This window comes from Agelaius phoeniceus, chromosome 35, assembly GCF_051311805.1.
Source record: "Agelaius phoeniceus isolate bAgePho1 chromosome 35, bAgePho1.hap1, whole genome shotgun sequence".
Classification (NCBI taxonomy): domain Eukaryota; kingdom Metazoa; phylum Chordata; class Aves; order Passeriformes; family Icteridae; genus Agelaius; species Agelaius phoeniceus.
This window is the reverse complement of record NC_135299.1, coordinates 2,722,837-2,738,835: the sequence shown is the minus strand read 5'-3', so window position 1 is coordinate 2,738,835 and position 15,999 is coordinate 2,722,837. Positions and strand designations below refer to the sequence as shown.

Sequence of the window (15,999 nt, the reverse complement as noted above, 5' to 3'; positions counted from 1 at the left end):
AGCACCTGGGACAGAGGGAGGCATCCTTGGGGCGGTGCCCCTGCCAGGGCAGGGGTGGAACAGGTTTTAGGGTTTTAGGGTCCCTCCTAACCCAGCGCACTCCATGATTCTGTGTCATCCCATCCCAAAACCCCCCTGAGCTCAGGACCCAGCCCAGTGCCCACACCCCAAAATCCCACCCCAAAATCCCAAAGTTTCCATCCTGGTTTCCCAGCCCAGTGTCCCCATCACACACACCCCCATCTCAGTGTCCCACCCCAAAATCCCACCCACACAGCCCCCATGTGCCCTCACTGTCCCATGCCTGTGTCCCCACCCCAATGTCTCCATCCTGCTGTCCCAGGCCAATGTCCCCATGACCATCCCATTGTCACCCTGACACCCCCACCCCAGTGTCCTCACCCCAGCATCCCCGTGTCCCGTCCCAAGTCACATCTCTTGTCCCCATGCCGGTGTCCCCAGCCCTGTGCCCCCGTGTCCCCCCACCCCCCCCAGGCTCACTGTGCCCCCCTCACTGCCCCAAGAATGGGGGGAGCCCCCCCGATTCCATTGCATATTTTTATTGGATCAAAGTTACAGACCTGGGGGGGAAATAAAAAATAAATAAACCCCCCCCGAGGGTGGAACCCCCGCGGGGCTTGGGGGGGCGGGGGGCAGGGATCCCCCTGTCTGTCTGTCCGTCCTGGGGGCAGGGCTATGTACAGGGGTCCGTCTGTCTGTCCGTGCTGCGGGGGCTGGGTGGCACCAACCCCCCCGGGGGGGTCTGGGCCCCTCCTCGTGCCCCCCGCTGCCAGCCAGGGGGGCTGGGGGGGCCCCAACTCAGGGGTGCTCCCGTAGGGTGGGGGATCCCCCTGTCCGGGGGGGGCTCCTCCTGCCCCGCGGGGCTCCCGTTTTATGGGGGATCCCCCTGCATGGGGGCCCCACTGTATGGGGAGATCCCTCCACATGGGGGTCCCATTGAAGGGGGATCCCCCCGCATGGGGGTCCCGTTTTATGGGGGATCCCCCTGCATGGGGGGTCCCGTTTTATGGGGGGATCCTCTCGCATGGGGATCCCGTTTTATGGGGGATCCCCCTGCATGGGGATCCCATTTTATGGGGGATCCCCTGCATGGGGGTCCCATTGAAGGGGGGATCCCCCTGCATGGGGGTCCCATTTTATGGGGGATCCCCCCGCATGGGGGGTCCCATTTTATGGGTTATCCCCTGCATGGGGGTCCCGTTGAAGGGGGGGATCCCCTCGCATGGGGGTCCCGTTTTATGGGGGATCCCCCTGCATGGGGGTCCCGTTTTATGGGGGATCCCCCTGCATGGGGGGTCCCATTTTATGGGTTATCCCCTGCATGGGGGTCCCGTTGAAGGGGGATCCCTCTGCCCCGGGGGTTCCTCCTGCCCCAGGGGGTGCCCTGGTGTGGGGGTCCCCCTGCCCGGGGGTCCCGCGGCCCAGGGGGGCCCTGGGGGGGTCCTCACAGCCCGGGGTGCTCCTGGGGGGCTCCCCCAGCCCGGGAGGGGTCCCTGCCCCCCCGCTCAGTCCTCGGTGATGCCCTTGGCCCGCAGCTCCTCCTGCACCCGGGCGAGGTACGTGGGGTCGGGGTACCCGAACCTGGGGGCACAGGGGAGCGAGTCAGGCCATGCCCCCCACCCGGGGGTGCCCTCCCCTCACCATCCCCAGGGTGCCCTCCCCTCACCATTCTGCCTCCCCCCACAGCCCAGGTGCCCCCCAGTGCCCCCTCCCACAGCTGGTGCTGGATTTGGTGGATGCTGTTCCCCAAACCCTGGGTGCCCACCGGGTGCCCCCCATGTGCACAGGTGCCCACCAGCCGCCCAGGTGCCCCTCATTCCCCTGGCACAGCCGGGGTGGGTCAGTCTCGTGGTGGGTGCTGTCCCCAACTCCCCAGGTGCCCTCCTCATGCCCTCCTGCCCCCCACGTGCACAGGTGCCCATCAGCCCCCCAGGTGCTCTACCAGGTGCCCACCAGCCCCCCAGATGCCCCCCATTCCCCTGGCACAGCCAGGCTGGGTCAGTCTCATGGTGGGTGCCATCCCCCTCCCCCGGTGCCCCCGGTGCCCCCCGTGCCCCCCGGTGCCCCCGTGCCCCCCGGTGCCCCCCGTGCCCCCCGGTGCCCCCCGTGCCCCCCGGTGCCCCCGGTGCCCCCCGGTGCCCCCCGTGCCCCCCGCACAGCTGGGGCCCGCCGGTGCAGTTGGTCTTGTGGTGGATGTCGTTCCAGGTGATGACGTTGGCACGGCCCGTGGTCAGCGAGGTGCCCACGGTGAAGGTGAGGCGCTGGGCGAAGGCCTTGCGGAACAGCCCCAGCACCTTGTTGCCCTCGGGGCAGTCGGGCAGGTACGCCACGCGCGTGGTGCCCGGGTACCGCACGCCCGGGTTCGGGTGCTCCACCTGCACAGGGGACAGGGGAGGGACAGGGGCATGGGTGTCAGTGCCCATGTGGGGCCAGGGACAGGTGAGGGACAGGGGCACAGGTGCCAGGGACAGGTGAGGGACAGGGGCACAGGTGCCAGGGACAGGTGAGGGACAGGGGCACAGGTGTCAGTGCCCATGTGGGGCCAGGGACAGGTGAGGGACAGGGGCACAGGTGCCAGGGACAGGTGAGGGACAGGGGCACGGGTGTCAGTGCCCACGTGGTGCCAGGGACAGGGGCACAGGTGTCAGTGCCCAGGTGGTGCCAGGGACAGGTGAGGGACAGGGGCACGGGTGTCAGTGCCCACGTGGTGCCAGGGACAGGGGCACAGGTGTCAGTGCCCAGGTGGTGCCAGGGACAGGTGAGGGACAGGGGCACAGGTGCCAGTGCCATTGTGGTGCCAGGGACAGGTGAGGGACAGGGGCACAGGTGCCAGGGACAGGTGAGGGACGGGGGCACAGGTGCCAGTGCCATTGTGGTGCCCAGGAACTGCACCCCTGGGTTTGGGTGCTCCATCTGTATAGGGGGGACAGGTGAGGGGGGCAGAGAAGTGACAGGGGCACAGGTGTCAGTGCCCATGTGGGGCCAGGGACAGGTGAGGGGGACAGGGGCACAGGGGTCAGTGCCCAGGTGGTGCCAGAGGACATGTGAGGGGACAGGGACAGGGGCACAGGTGCCAGTGCCCATGTGGTGCCCAGGAACTGCACCCCTGAGTTCAGGTGCTCCACCTGAGCAGGGTGAGGACAGGTGAGGGGGACAGGGGCACAAGTGTCAGTGCCCTTGTGGTGCCAGGGGACAGGTGAGGGGACAGGGACAGGGGTACAGGTGTCAGTGCCCAGGTGGTGCCAGGGTACTGCACTCCCGGGTGCTCCACCTGCACGGCGGTGGGGGACAGGTGAGGGGGGCACAGGTATTGCACCCCTGTACAGGGTGGGGGACAGAGTCCAGGGGGGCAGGAGAGTGACAGGGGCAGAGGTGTCAGTGCCCACGTGGTGCCAGAGGACACGTGAAGGGACAGGGGCAGGGGCACAGGTGTCAGTGCCCATGTGGTGCCCAGGAACTGCACCCCCAGATTTGGGGGCTCCACCTGCACAGGGTGGGAGACAGGTGAGAGAGGCAGGGAAGTGACAGGGGCACAGGTGTCAGTGCCCATGTGGTGCCAGAGGACAGGTGAGGGACAGGGACAGGGGCACAGGTGTCAGTGCCCATGTGGTGCCCAGGTACCGCACCCCTGCACAGAGTGGGGGTCAGGTGAGGGGGGGCACAGGTATCACAGCCTGGGTTCAGGTTACAGCTGGGGGGGCACAGGTAAGGGGGGCACTGAGAGGGGCACAGGTGAGGGGGCAGTGACGGGGGCACAGGTAAAGGGGCAGAGAGGGGGCACAGGTAAGGGGGGCACTGAGAGGGGCACAGGTAAAGGGATCAGGGCTGGGGGCACCCAGCAGGGTTTGGGGTACCCAGGGGCATTGGGGGCACCCAGCGGGGTTTGGGGTACCCAGGGGCATTGGGGGCACCCAGCAGGGTTTGGGGTACCCAGGGGCATTGGGGGCACCCAGGGCTGTTGGGGACACGGGGGCATCTGGGGACACCGGGGCTGTCAGCAACACCCAAAGGGATTTGGGAGCAGCCAGGGACACCTGCCGGGATGTGTGGGCAGCCCAGGGGTGCTGGGGACACCCAGCAGGGTTTGGGGTACCCAGGGGCATTGGGGGCACAGAGCTGGCTCTGGGGTGTTTGGGGACACCCAGGGCCATCCATCAGGACCTGAGGGTGCTGGGGACACTGTGCCATGCCAGGCCACCCAACAGGATCTGGGGACACCCAGGGGTGCCAGGACCACAGACTGTGGACTTGGGGGCACCCAGAGCTGCTGGGGACACCGAGGTGGACTGGGAGCATTTGGGGACAACCCAAATGGGGCACGGGGGGCACAGGACTGGGTTGGGGCACCCATCACGGTTTGGGGCACCCAGAAATGCTGGGGACACCCAGCAGGATTTGGGGACAACCAGGGGCACAGGATTGGGTTGGGGCACCCATCACGGGTTTGGGGCACCCAGGGATGCTGGGGACACCCAGCAGGATTTGGGGACAACCAGGGGCCACAGATCCAAACCCGGGGCATTGGGGACAGCCATGGGGGCACTGAGGACACCCAGCAGGATTTGGGGACAACCAGGGCCACAGAGCCAAACCCGGGGCATTGGGGGCACCCAGCAGGATTTGGGGACAACCTGGGGCACTGGGGGCACAGAGCCAAACCCGGGGCACTGGGGACACCCACGGGGGCGCTGGGAGCTTAGGGCTGGGCCGGGGCCTCCCAAGGGGATTTGGGATCGCCCATCAGGAGGGGAAACGCCTCCCCCTGCAGGCACTCACCCCCTGCACGCCGGGCGGGAAGACGTACTGGATGATGATGGTGCCGAAGGCCTCGTAGCCGGGCAGGGGCAGCGCGGCGTCGCGGGTCACCAGCATGCGGCCGTCGGGGGGCTGGTTGCCCACCAGCTGCCCGTAGAAGCGGCCGCAGACGGGGCAGGCGGAGCGCACCTGCAGCGCCCGCGCGATGCATTCCCCGCAGAACGAGTGGCGGCAGCGCTCGAGCGTGCGCGGGCCCCGCATCTCGCCCAGGCAGATCGGGCACTGCCGCTCCGGCTCCTCGTCCCGCGCCGGGCCCGCGCCGGGAGAGCCCGCGGCGCCCGCGGGGGGCTCGGGGCGGGCCCCCAGCACCTCCCCGTGCCGCTGGCTGCGCTTCTTCAGCTCCTTCTCGGTCTCCTTGAGCAGCGCCTTGAGCGCCTTGCGGGCCGGGCAGAGCCCCGCGCCGCCCGGGGGGGTCGCGCAGAGCTGCAGCACGTACAGCTCGGGGGTCTCGCCGTCCACCAGGATCCGCACCCGCGCCTCCTGCGCCAGCAGCGCCAGGCGCGCCGCGCGCTCCCGCGTCACGAACTCCCACACGCGCTTGGGCACCGTCACCCGGCTCTTGGCACCGGGGGCACCGCAGCCCGACATCCTCGAGAGCACGAAGGACACTGCGGGACGGGCGGGGGGCATCAGGGCCGGGCACACGGGGCACCCCGAAACGGGCACGGGCACCTTGAAACACCCAGAGCTGGGCACATCCCCGGGGACAGGACCCTGCTGGCACTGGCACCCCACACCCCGACATCCTCGAGAGCACCAAGGACACTGCGGGACAGGCGCGGGGCATCAGGGCCAGGCATGGGCACCCCAAAACAGCCAGGGACACCCCGAAACAGCCATGGGCACCCCGAAACAGCCAGAGCTGGGCACATCCCCAGGCATCGTCACCCCACTCCTGCTGGGCCCCACACCCCAACATCCTCGAGAGCACCAAGGACACTGCAGGACAGCCAGGGGGCATCAGGGCCGGGCACACGGGGCACCCCGAAACGGGCACGGGCACCCCGAAACAGCCATGGGCACCCCGAAACACCCAGAGCTGGGCACATCCCCAGGGACAGGACCCTGCTGGCACTGGCACCCCACACCCCGACATCCTCAAGAGCACCAAGGACACTGCGGGACAGCCAGGGGGCATCAGGGCCGGGCACACGGGGCACCCCGAAACGGGCACGGATACCCCTAAACACCCATGGGCACCCCGAAACACTCAGGGATTGATCACGGACACCCCGAAACACCCAGGGCTGAGCACGGACCCCAAACACCCATGGGCACCCCGAAACACCCATGGGCACCCCAAAACACCTCAGAACTGAGCAAAGACCCCAAAACAGCCATGGACACCCCAAAACACCCGGGACTGAGCAGGGACACCCCGGAACACCCATGGGCACCGACCCCAAAACACGCACGGACACCCCAAAACTGCCTGGGACTGGGCACGGGCACCCCAAATCCCAGGGACTGAGCACAGGACCCCCAAAATTCCAGGGACTGAGCATGGACACCTCAAAACACCCACGGACACCCCAAAACACCCACGGACACCCCAAACCAGCAGGGGATGGAAATGGACTCCCCAAAACCTCCTGAGCCACCATCACCCGGCTCTTGGTGGCCCCCCAGCACCCCAACATCCCTGACAGCATCAACGACACTGGGGCACCCCCAAACCCCAGGGACTGGGCATAGACCCCAAAACCCCAGGGACTGGGTATGGGACCCCAAAACCCCCAGGGACTGGGCACGGGCACCCCAAAACCCCAGGGACTGGGCACGGGCACCCCAAAAACCCAGGGACTGGGCACGGGCACCCCAAAACCCCCAGGGACTGGGCACGGGCACCCCAAAACCCCAGGGACTGGGTATGGGACCCCAAAACCCCCAGGGACTGGGCACGGGCACCCCAAAACCCCAGGGACGGGGTATGGGACCCCCAAACCCCAGGGACTGGGCACGGGCACCCCAAAACCCCCAGGGACTGGGCACGGGCACCCCAAAACCCCAGGGACTGGGCACGGGCACCCCAAAACCCCAGGGACTGGACTCCCCCTGGCACCATGACCTGGTGGCCCCCAAGACCCCAAAATCCTTGACAGGACAAACACAGCGGGGACACTCCAAAACCATCGAGGGCTGCTCGTGGGACCCTTTGAACCCCAAAATCTGGGCATGAGATCTTCAAAGGCTGAGACTGGGCATGGACCCCCCAAAACCTCACAGACCCAGGGCATGGACCCCCAAAAACCTCTCTGAGCCTGGGCATGGACCCCCCAAGCCTCACAGACCCAGGGCATGGACCCCCAAAATCATCTGAGACTGGGCATGGACCCCCAGAACTGCCAGAGACTGGGCACGGACCCCCAAAACTTCTGAGACTGGGCATTTATGGATCCCCAAAAACCTCACAGAGCCAGGGCATGGACCCCCACAAACCTCTCAGAGCTTGGGCATGAACCCCCCAAAATCTCTCAGAGCTTGGGCATGGATCCCCAAAAACCTCTCAGAGCTTGGGCATGGACCCCCAAAATCCTCTGAGACTGGGTATGGGCCCCCCAAAATCTCTCAGAGCCTGGGCAGGGACCCTCCAACCTCTCAAAGCTTGGGCATGGACCCCCAAAAACCTCTCAGAGCCTGGGCATGGACCCCCAAAATCCTCTCAGAGCCTGGGCACGGACTCCCAAAAATCTGAGACTGGATATGGATACCCAAAAACCTTTCAGAGACTGAGCATGGAACCCCAAAACCCCTTTGAACCTGGGCATGGACCCCCCAAAATCCCCTGACCCTGAGAATGGGGACTCCAAGACCCAGAGCCTGGGCACTGTGGGTCACCCTAAAACCCAGCAAAATCCAAACATGACCCCCCCAAACCCTCTGGGCACTTAGGGACCCCCCCAGAACCCGGCCATGGCACCTGGGGGGGTTCCTGAGGGGGCACAGTGCCCCCAAACCCGGGGGGAGGGACACTCACCCAGGCAAGGGTTAAACCTGTCCTGTCCCCAAATGTGGGACACCCGGGGGTGCCACCAGCCCTGACCCCTGGGGGGACTGGCAAAGGTTGGGGTGTCCCCAGCACCCCCCCTATCCCGTGGGGTCCACGAGGGGGTCCCCAGAACCCGAGGGGGGTCCCCAGAACCCGGGGGTCCCATGGATGAAAGGGGAGGTCCAAGGGGGTCTCCAGAGCCAGGGGGTCCCACAGCCGGGGGGAAGGGTCCAAAGGGGGTCCCCGAAGGGTCCAAAGGGGGTCCCCAAAGCCAAGGGCCGTGCACGAGGGGGGGGTCCCAGCCCCGGGAGGGTCCCCCAGCCCTGGGGGGGTCCCCCACACCCACCTGGTGAGCCCATGGGGGACACGAGCGGAGCACGGAGGATCAGCAGAGCCACGAGCCCGGGGCTGGGGGGACACGGGGGGGACACGGGGGGGTCACAGACGGCCCCCACCACCCCCAGACCCAATCTGGGGGCTCAACCCCCTCCGGGTCCCCTCCCCGCCCAGGTGACCCCACAATAACAACGGCATCGCCACCCCCGTGTCCCCAGGGGACCCCCAGCCCCCACGGCCCTTCCTGGGGGGGGCAGCAGCTCCTGGGGTCCCCCCGGCCCCCCCAGACCCATCCAGGCCCCCGGAGCGGCCCGCGGGTGTTTGCCCAACCACGGCCCGTGGGGAGGGGCCCGCGGATCGGGGGGGAACGCGCCGGTGTCCCCCGGTGTCCCCATCCCCCCCATCCCCCCCATCCCCGAGGGGCTCCATGCGGGGGGGGGGGGGGGGGGCAGGGTGGGGGATGGGGCTCGAAATGGGGGGGACAGGCCCGGGGGGGGTCCCGAGGAGGCCCGGGGGGTTCTGAGGAGGCCCGGGCGGACGGACGGGCCCGGCGGGGACAGGACAGGCCCGGGGGTCCCGCTGAGGCTCGGGGCGGGGACAGGCCAGGCCCGGGGAGGGGCCCGGGGGTCCCGATGAGACGCGAGGGGGGGCCCGTGAGTCCCGATAAGGCCCGGGGGGTCCCGATAAGGCCCGGGGAGGGGCTCGAGGGTCCCGGTGAGGCCCGAGGGGAGCGGACAGGCCCGGGGAGGGGCCTGGGGGGTCCGGACAGGCCCGGGGAGGGGCCCGGTGAGGCCCGATAGGAACGGACAGGCCCGGGGGTCCCGATAGGAACGGACAGGCCCGGGGAGGGTCCCGGTGAGGCCCGAGGGGAGCGGACAGGCCCGGGGAGGGCTCCCGAGGGTCCGGACAGGCCCGGGGAGGAGCCCGGGGGGTCGCTGCGGTGCGGGCGGCAGCGGGCGCGGGGCGGGGGCCGCGGGCCGAGCGGGGTGCGGGGGGTGCCGCGGGTGCCGGGGCTGTTCCGGGGGGGTCCCGGGGGTCCCGCACGCACCGGGCCCGGGCGGGCGCAGCATCGCGGGCGCGTCCGGCGGCGGGGGGCGCCCTGCGCGCGGCCGCCTCACGTGACCGCGCGGGGCGGGGCCGCCATGGCAACGGGGGAGGGGCGGGGCCATGGCAACGGCGCGCGGGGCTGGCGGGAGGGCGTCGCCATGGCAACGCGCCTGGGGGCGGGGCCAGAACAGCGGCGTCCGAGCCGGGCGGGGGCGGGGCCTGAGCGGCGGGGGCGGGGCGATGGAGCCGGGAATTCGGGGGTCCCGGGGTTTGAGGGGCGCAGGGGGGTCCGAGGGGCCCAGCGAACGGGGCACACGCAGGGCCGGTTCAATAATTTATTTCTCAGAACAGAACGCGGGAAGGAGCCCCATAAATGGGGTGGGGGGACACGACACACGGCCCCCCCCACAAATGGGGGACAGGGAGGTCAGCCCAGCAGGCCCCGCCCCCCCCGGGGGTCCCACCGGGCCGGGGTCCTCCCCTGTCCCTCGGGAATTGCATTAAAGGGGGGGGAGCCGGAGCCCCCCAGGTCCCACATGGCGGGGGGCAGGGAGCGGCCCCCAGCCCCATTTGGAACAGGGGTGGGGGCTGCACCCCAGTCATGAGTGGGGGGGCCCCTTTCACCCCCTCCCCCTGGGGCAAGTAGTGTTTGACCCCTCCCAGCTTTGGGAGGGGGCAGAAGGGTCCCAGAGCCCCTTGTGCAGGGGGGGGGGCACCCCAGACCCCCCCAGTGCTGGGGCCAGGGCCCCCCCGGACCCCCTTAGATAAAGTTAAGGCACTTGAGCAGTGGAACCCCACTGCGGGGGGGGGGTCGCTGTGGGGGTGGGGGGGCAGCACCCCCTGGGGGGGTTTTGGTCCCGCGGGGGGGAGGCTGGGCCCCCCCTCAGGCGAAGATGTTGGTGATGAAGTCGAGGAAGCGCTTGGCGTATTGCTCGGGGTGCACCGTGGAGATCTCAGCTCCGGCCTGGGGGGGCAGCGGCTCAGAGCCCCCCAGGAACAGAGCCTGACCCTGGGAACGACCCCCCCACAACCCCACCCCTCACCTGACCCCCCACAGCCCCCCCAGTGCCAACCCCCCCACAGCCCCCTCCCCTCCTGCCCCCCCAGACCCTGCCAGGGGCTTAACCCCCCCCAACCCCTCCCTGTCCCCACCCCAACAAATCCCCTCCCCAAAAACCCGAGGGGGAGCCAGCCCTGCCAGCCCCAGCTGGGAAATGCCACTCCCCAATTCGGGGTGCCCACTCCCCAATTCGGGGTGCCCACCGCCCAGTTGGGAAGTGCCCTCCCCCCAGTTTGGGGTGCTCCCTCCAGTTTGGGGTGCCCTTCCCCTCAGTTTGGGGTAGCCTCCCCCCCAGTCCAGTGCCCCCCCCCCGTTCAGGGTGCTCTCCCCCATTTTCAGGTGCCCTCCCCAGTCTGGGGTGCCCCCCTGCCAAGTCTGGGGTGTCCCCCTCCCCAGTTTGAGGTGTCCCCCCAGTCTGTGTTCCCCCAGTTCAGGGTGCCCCCCAGTCTGTGCCCCCCCCTCACCCCGTGCTTGTCGTGCCCCTCCAGTCTGAGGTGCCCCACAGTCCATGCCCCCCTCACCCCGTGTTTTAGGTGCCCCCAGTTTTGGGCTGCCCCCATTTCCTCACCCCGTGTTTGAAGTGCCCCCCCAGTTTGAGGTGCCCCCCCATTTTGGGATGGCCCCATTTCCTCACCCCATGTTTTTGGTGCCCCCCATTTCGGGGTGCCCCCATTTCCTCACCCCATGTTTTTGGTGCCTCCCCATTTCCTCACCCCGTGTCTGAGGTGCCCCCCCAGTTTTTGGTGCCCCCCATTTCGGGGTGTCCCCATTTCCTCACCCCGTGTTTTTGGTGCCCCCCATTTCGGGGTGTCCCCATTTCCTCACCCCGTGTTTTTGGTGCCCCCCATTTCGGGGTGCCCCCCCAGTTTCGGGGTGCCCCCATTCCTCACCCCGTGTTTTTGGTGCCCCCCATTTCGGGGTGCCCCCATTTCCTCACCCCGTGTTTGACGGTCTTGGCCGCGTGCGCCGCCTTCTTGCGGGCATCGTACTGGGTGAGGACATCGATGAGCCCCATGAAATAAACCTCGCGCCGGGGGGCTCCTGGGGGGCACAGCCGGGGGGGTCAGCGCTCCCTGCACCCCCAAACCCCCCCGGGACCCCCCCAAACCCCCCCAGGACCCCCCAGTCCCCCTGTCTCACCCTCGGCCCCGCGCAGGGCGTACACGTCCACGCCGGGGTCGAACTCTCCGGGGCCCAGGGCCCGGTAGGAGTTGAGGAGCCCCCCCAGGCCCTCCGGGGAGGTGCCATAGGGGCCCCCCAGCCCCCCCTCGTCGCCCCCCCCGAGCTCCTCTTCCTCCAGCTCCTCCTCCTCCTCCTGCTCGCCCCGCTCCACCTCGTGGATGCCCAGCAGCAGGCTGTAGTCCATCAGCTTCTGCTGCACCAGGAACTGCGGGGACACGGCGGCAACTGGGGGAGGCCACCCCAAAACCCTGGGGGAGTCACCCCAAAACCCCCAGAGCCTGGGCACTGCCACCCCCACAGCCATCACATACTGGACATGGTCCCCAAAACCCCCTGATTCTCAGGGCTGAGGGGACAACCAAGGGGGCATTCGGGGTGGGGGACACCCCCATGGCCACAGGGAGAGCCCCCAAACCCTCACAGCCTGGGCACGGGGGAGCTCACCCCCAAACCCCCAGAGCCATCAGATGCTGGACATGGTCCCCAAAACCCCCTTGGACTCTCAGGGCTGAGGGGACAACCAAGGGGGCATTCGGGGTGAGGGACACCCCATAGCCATGGGGAGCACCCCCAAACCCTCACAGCCTGGGCACTGAGAAAGAGACCCCCTCAATTCCCCAAAACCCCCCAATTTTCAGGGCTGAGGGACAACCAAGGGGGCATTAGGGGTGGGGGACACCCCTATGGCCACAGGGAGAGCCCCCAAACCCTCAGAGCCTGGATGCTGAGAAAGGGACCCCCACAGCCCAAAAATCCCCTGGACTCTCAAGGCTGGGGGGACAACCAAGGGGTCATAAGGGGTGAGGGACACCCCCATAGCCACAGGGAGAGCCCCCAAACCCCCAGAGCCTGGGAAGTGAGAAAGAGACCCCTTCAATTCCGCAAAATCCCCCAATTCTCAGGGCTGAGGGGACAACCAAGGGGTTATTAGGGATAGGGGATACCCCCATGGCCATGGGGAGAGCCCCCCCCAAATCCTCACAGCCTGGGCACGGGGGAGCTCAGCCCCAAACCCCCAGAGCCTGGGCACTGCCACCCCCACAGCCATCAGATGCTGGACATGGTCCCCAAAAACCCCTGACTCTCAGGGCTAGGGGACAACCAAGGGGTCGTTAGGGGTGGGGGACACCCCCATGGTCACAGGGAGAGCCCCCAAACCCTCAGAGCCTGGATGCTGAGAAAGGGACCCCCACAGCCCAAAAATCCCCTGGACTCTCAGGGCTGAGGGGACAACCAAGGGGTCATAAGGGATGAGGGACACCCCCATAGCCACACAGAGAGCCCCCAAACCCCCAGGAGCCTGGGCCCTGTCACCCCCACAGCCATCAGATACTGGACACGGTCCCAAAACCCCCTTGGACCCTCAGGGCTGAGGGGACAACCAAGGGGTCGTTAGAGGGGGGGACTGCAAGAGAGCCCCCCCAACCCTCAGAGCCTGGACACTGGGAGGCCAAAGGGTCACTCGAGGTGGGGAGGGAGCCCCCCTCAATCCCCTGAGCCCCCTGGGGGTGCAGGCCCCCCGTGCCCACCTCCACGTCCCGCTTGAGCTTGTCCATGAACTCGCGCTGCTGCTCCTCCTCCACGAACACCTTCTCGTTCTTGTTGAGGAAATCCACGTCCTTCAGGGTGGGCAGCTCCTTGCCCTGGGGAGGGACAGGGGGGAGCCCCCCCGGACACCCCTGAGCTGGAGGGGACACCCCGGGGCTGTGGGGTCACAGGGGGGAAGGGGGCAGCTCATGAGCTGTCATTATTGGGGAGGAGGGGAAACGAGGCCTGGAGAGCCCCCCCAAATCTGGGGGGCTCACAGCATCCCCCTGCAGTACCTTCTCCTTGTCACTGGCCTCTCGGTCCACGAGGGAGCCCTGCAGGGAGCAGAGGTGACAGGAGGGGATTTGGGGGCGTTGGGGAAGGTGAAACAGGAAAGCCTTATCAATATGATGTATTATATATCATATAATATCATATTATATATACAATATATATATAACATTGTCTGGCAAAAGATTTGGAGAATATGGGAACTATAAGTGAGAATGGAATGAAAGCAGCTTTGAGATCCCTCAGTTACTGAACAACTGGAAAACAATGGTGTGGCTGCTGAAGGTGATCCCCTTTTGATGGAACAACACCCTCTGCCTGCAGACAGGCCCAAGGGGCAGAGCAGACCCTACAGCTTGGCAGAAGGGCCCAAAGAGGAGTTTGTAGGGTTTAAAATGGAGCACAGTGTGGTAATGTAATTATTCTTACAGGCTGTATGGAAATGCCATAGGATTTGTGTATTGTACTAGATTGGTTAGTGAGAATCAGAATATTCAACACAGAAGAAGATTTATTGTATTGGAATGGGAACTTTGCTCTCTTACCCTTTTACGCTCTTACCCCTCTTACCCCTTTTACTCTCTTGTGCTTTTACTCTCTCACCCTCTCATCCTCTCTCCTCTCTCTCCTCTCAGTCCTGCTCCAGCTGTGCCTGGCAGCTCCCAGCAGGGCCCTGCCCCCAGGCCCTTTGCAACAAACCCCAAATTCCACAACCAGAAGAGGAATTATTGTAACGGGAACCTCGTCCTCTTCTACTCTCTCTTTACTCTTCCTCACTCTCTCATCTCTTTGCCACGCTCTTGCCTTCTCTCTCTTTACCCCTCTCTCCCTCTCTCAGTCCTGATCCAGCTGTGCCTGGCAGCTCCCAGCAGCTCCCTGCACTTGTTCCTTTGCAATAAACCCCAAATTCCATAACCAGAAGATTTATTTTATTGTAATGGGAACCTCACTCTCTTATCCTCTCTTTTACTCTCTCTCTTATCCTCTCATCCTCTCTCTCATCCTCTCTATCCTTCTCTCAGTCCTGCTCCAGCTGTGCCTGCCAGCTCCCAGCAGGGTCCCTGCACTTGTTCCTTTGCAATAAACCCCAAATTCCACAACCAGAAGATTTATTTTATTGTAATGGGTACCTCACTCTCTTATCCTCTCATCCTCTCTCTCATCTTCTCTCCCCCTCTCTCCTCTCAGTCCTGCTCCAGCTGTGCCTGGCAGCTCCCAGCAGCTCCCTGCACTTGTTCCTTTGCAATAAACCCCAAATTCCACGCCCTGGCTTCAGAGATCTCTCATCTCCATCCATCCCAACCGTGCCACCCCCCAACGCTCCTCGGGGGGGGGCTGCCCCACAGGAGCACTCGGGGGGCTCGGGGACACCCCAGTACCTTGAGGTCGTACTTCCTGTGCACAGGCAGGCGGTGGCTGAAGAGGTTCCTCATGACCAGCAGGTAGGTGTCCTCGCTGTCCACGCTCACCCGGTACATGCCCAGGAACCGCGGCAGCAGCGTCTGCCCGTGGCACTGCACCACGTACTGCGGGGACAGGGGGACAGCAGGGACATGGGGACACTGCTGGGGACATGGGGACACAGCCAGGGACACAGCAGGGACATGGGGACACAGCAGCGTCTGCCCGTGGCACTGCACCACGTACTGCAGGGACGGGGGACAGCGGGGACATGGGACACAGCAGGGACACAGCAGGGACATGGGGACACAGCCAGGGACACAGCAGGGACATGGGGACACAGCAGCGTCTGCCCGTGGCACTGCACCACGTACTGCGGGGACAGCAGGGACATGGGACACAACTGGGACACAGCAGGGACATGGGGACACAGCGGGGACATGGGGACACAACCAGGGACATGGGGACACAACCAGGGACACAGCAGGGACATGGGGACACAGCAGGGACACAGCAGCGTCTGCCCGTGGCACTGCACCACGTACTGCAGGGACAGGGGGACAGCAGGGACATGGGACACTGCTGGGGACGTGGGGACACAGCCAGGGACACAGCAGGGACATGGGGACACAGCAGGGACATGGGGACACAGCAGGGAGATGGGGACACAGCCAGGGACATCGGGACACAGCAGGGACATGGGGACACAGCAGGGACATGGGGACAGCAGGGACATGGGGACACAGCAGGGACATGGGGACACAGCAGGGAAATGGGGACACAGCAGGGATAGAGGGACAGCAGGGAGATGGGGACACAGCAGGGGACATGGGGACTCAGCCGGGACATGGGGACACAGCAGGGATAGAGGGACAGCAGGGAGATGGGGACACAGCAGGGACATGGGGACACAGCCAGGGACATGGGGACACAGCAGGGACATGGGGACAGCAGGGACATGGGGACACAGCAGGGACATGGGGACACAGCCAGGGACATGGGGACATAGCAGGGACATGGGGACATAGCCAGTGACATGGGGACACAAGGGACACAGCCACACAGGGACAGCAGGGACATGGAGACATAGCCAGGGACAGCAGGGACATGGGGACACAGTGGGGACACAGCAGGAACATGGGGACATAGCAAGGACACAGACACCAGGGACACAGCCAGGGACATGGAGGACACAGGGACACAGCAGGGATATGGGGACACACTGGGGACACCGGGGACATGGGGACATAGCCAGGGACATGGGGGACACAGGGACACAGCCAGCCAGAGACACTGGGGGCACAGCCACCCCCAGGGCACACAGGTGGCA

The 15,999-nt window shown here is 66.2% G+C and overlaps 2 protein-coding genes across 3 annotated transcripts; both read right to left on the bottom strand.

Moving 5' to 3' along the window:
• Positions 1-1,227: 1,227 nt before the first annotated feature.
• On the bottom strand, positions 1,228-9,344 carry DTX3 (deltex E3 ubiquitin ligase 3). The gene is made up of 5 exons (XM_054649131.2): positions 9,210-9,344; positions 8,172-8,233; positions 4,798-5,444; positions 2,179-2,396; positions 1,228-1,602 (listed from the first exon to the last, which is right to left on the bottom strand). Exons 2-5 carry the CDS (start codon positions 8,182-8,184, stop codon positions 1,527-1,529), a joined length of 954 nt encoding a protein of 317 aa, XP_054505106.1. The 5' UTR covers positions 8,185-8,233; positions 9,210-9,344; the 3' UTR covers positions 1,228-1,526.
• Positions 9,345-9,529: 185 nt separating this feature from the next.
• Positions 9,530-15,307, bottom strand: PIP4K2C (phosphatidylinositol-5-phosphate 4-kinase type 2 gamma). 2 transcript variants are annotated; one of them, XM_077192628.1, is made up of 7 exons: positions 15,143-15,307; positions 14,648-14,833; positions 13,274-13,312; positions 12,980-13,093; positions 11,409-11,655; positions 11,206-11,309; positions 9,530-10,172 (listed from the first exon to the last, which is right to left on the bottom strand). In XM_077192628.1, the coding sequence occupies exons 1-7, from the start codon at positions 15,290-15,292 to the stop codon at positions 10,092-10,094; spliced, it is 921 nt and encodes a 306-aa protein (XP_077048743.1). In that variant the 5' UTR covers positions 15,293-15,307; the 3' UTR covers positions 9,530-10,091. The 2 variants fall into 2 exon arrangements, with proteins under 2 accessions (XP_077048743.1, XP_077048742.1); XM_077192627.1 differs by lacking the exon at positions 15,143-15,307 and having other exon boundaries at positions 14,648-15,053.
• Between the last annotated feature and the right edge of the window lie 692 nt (positions 15,308-15,999).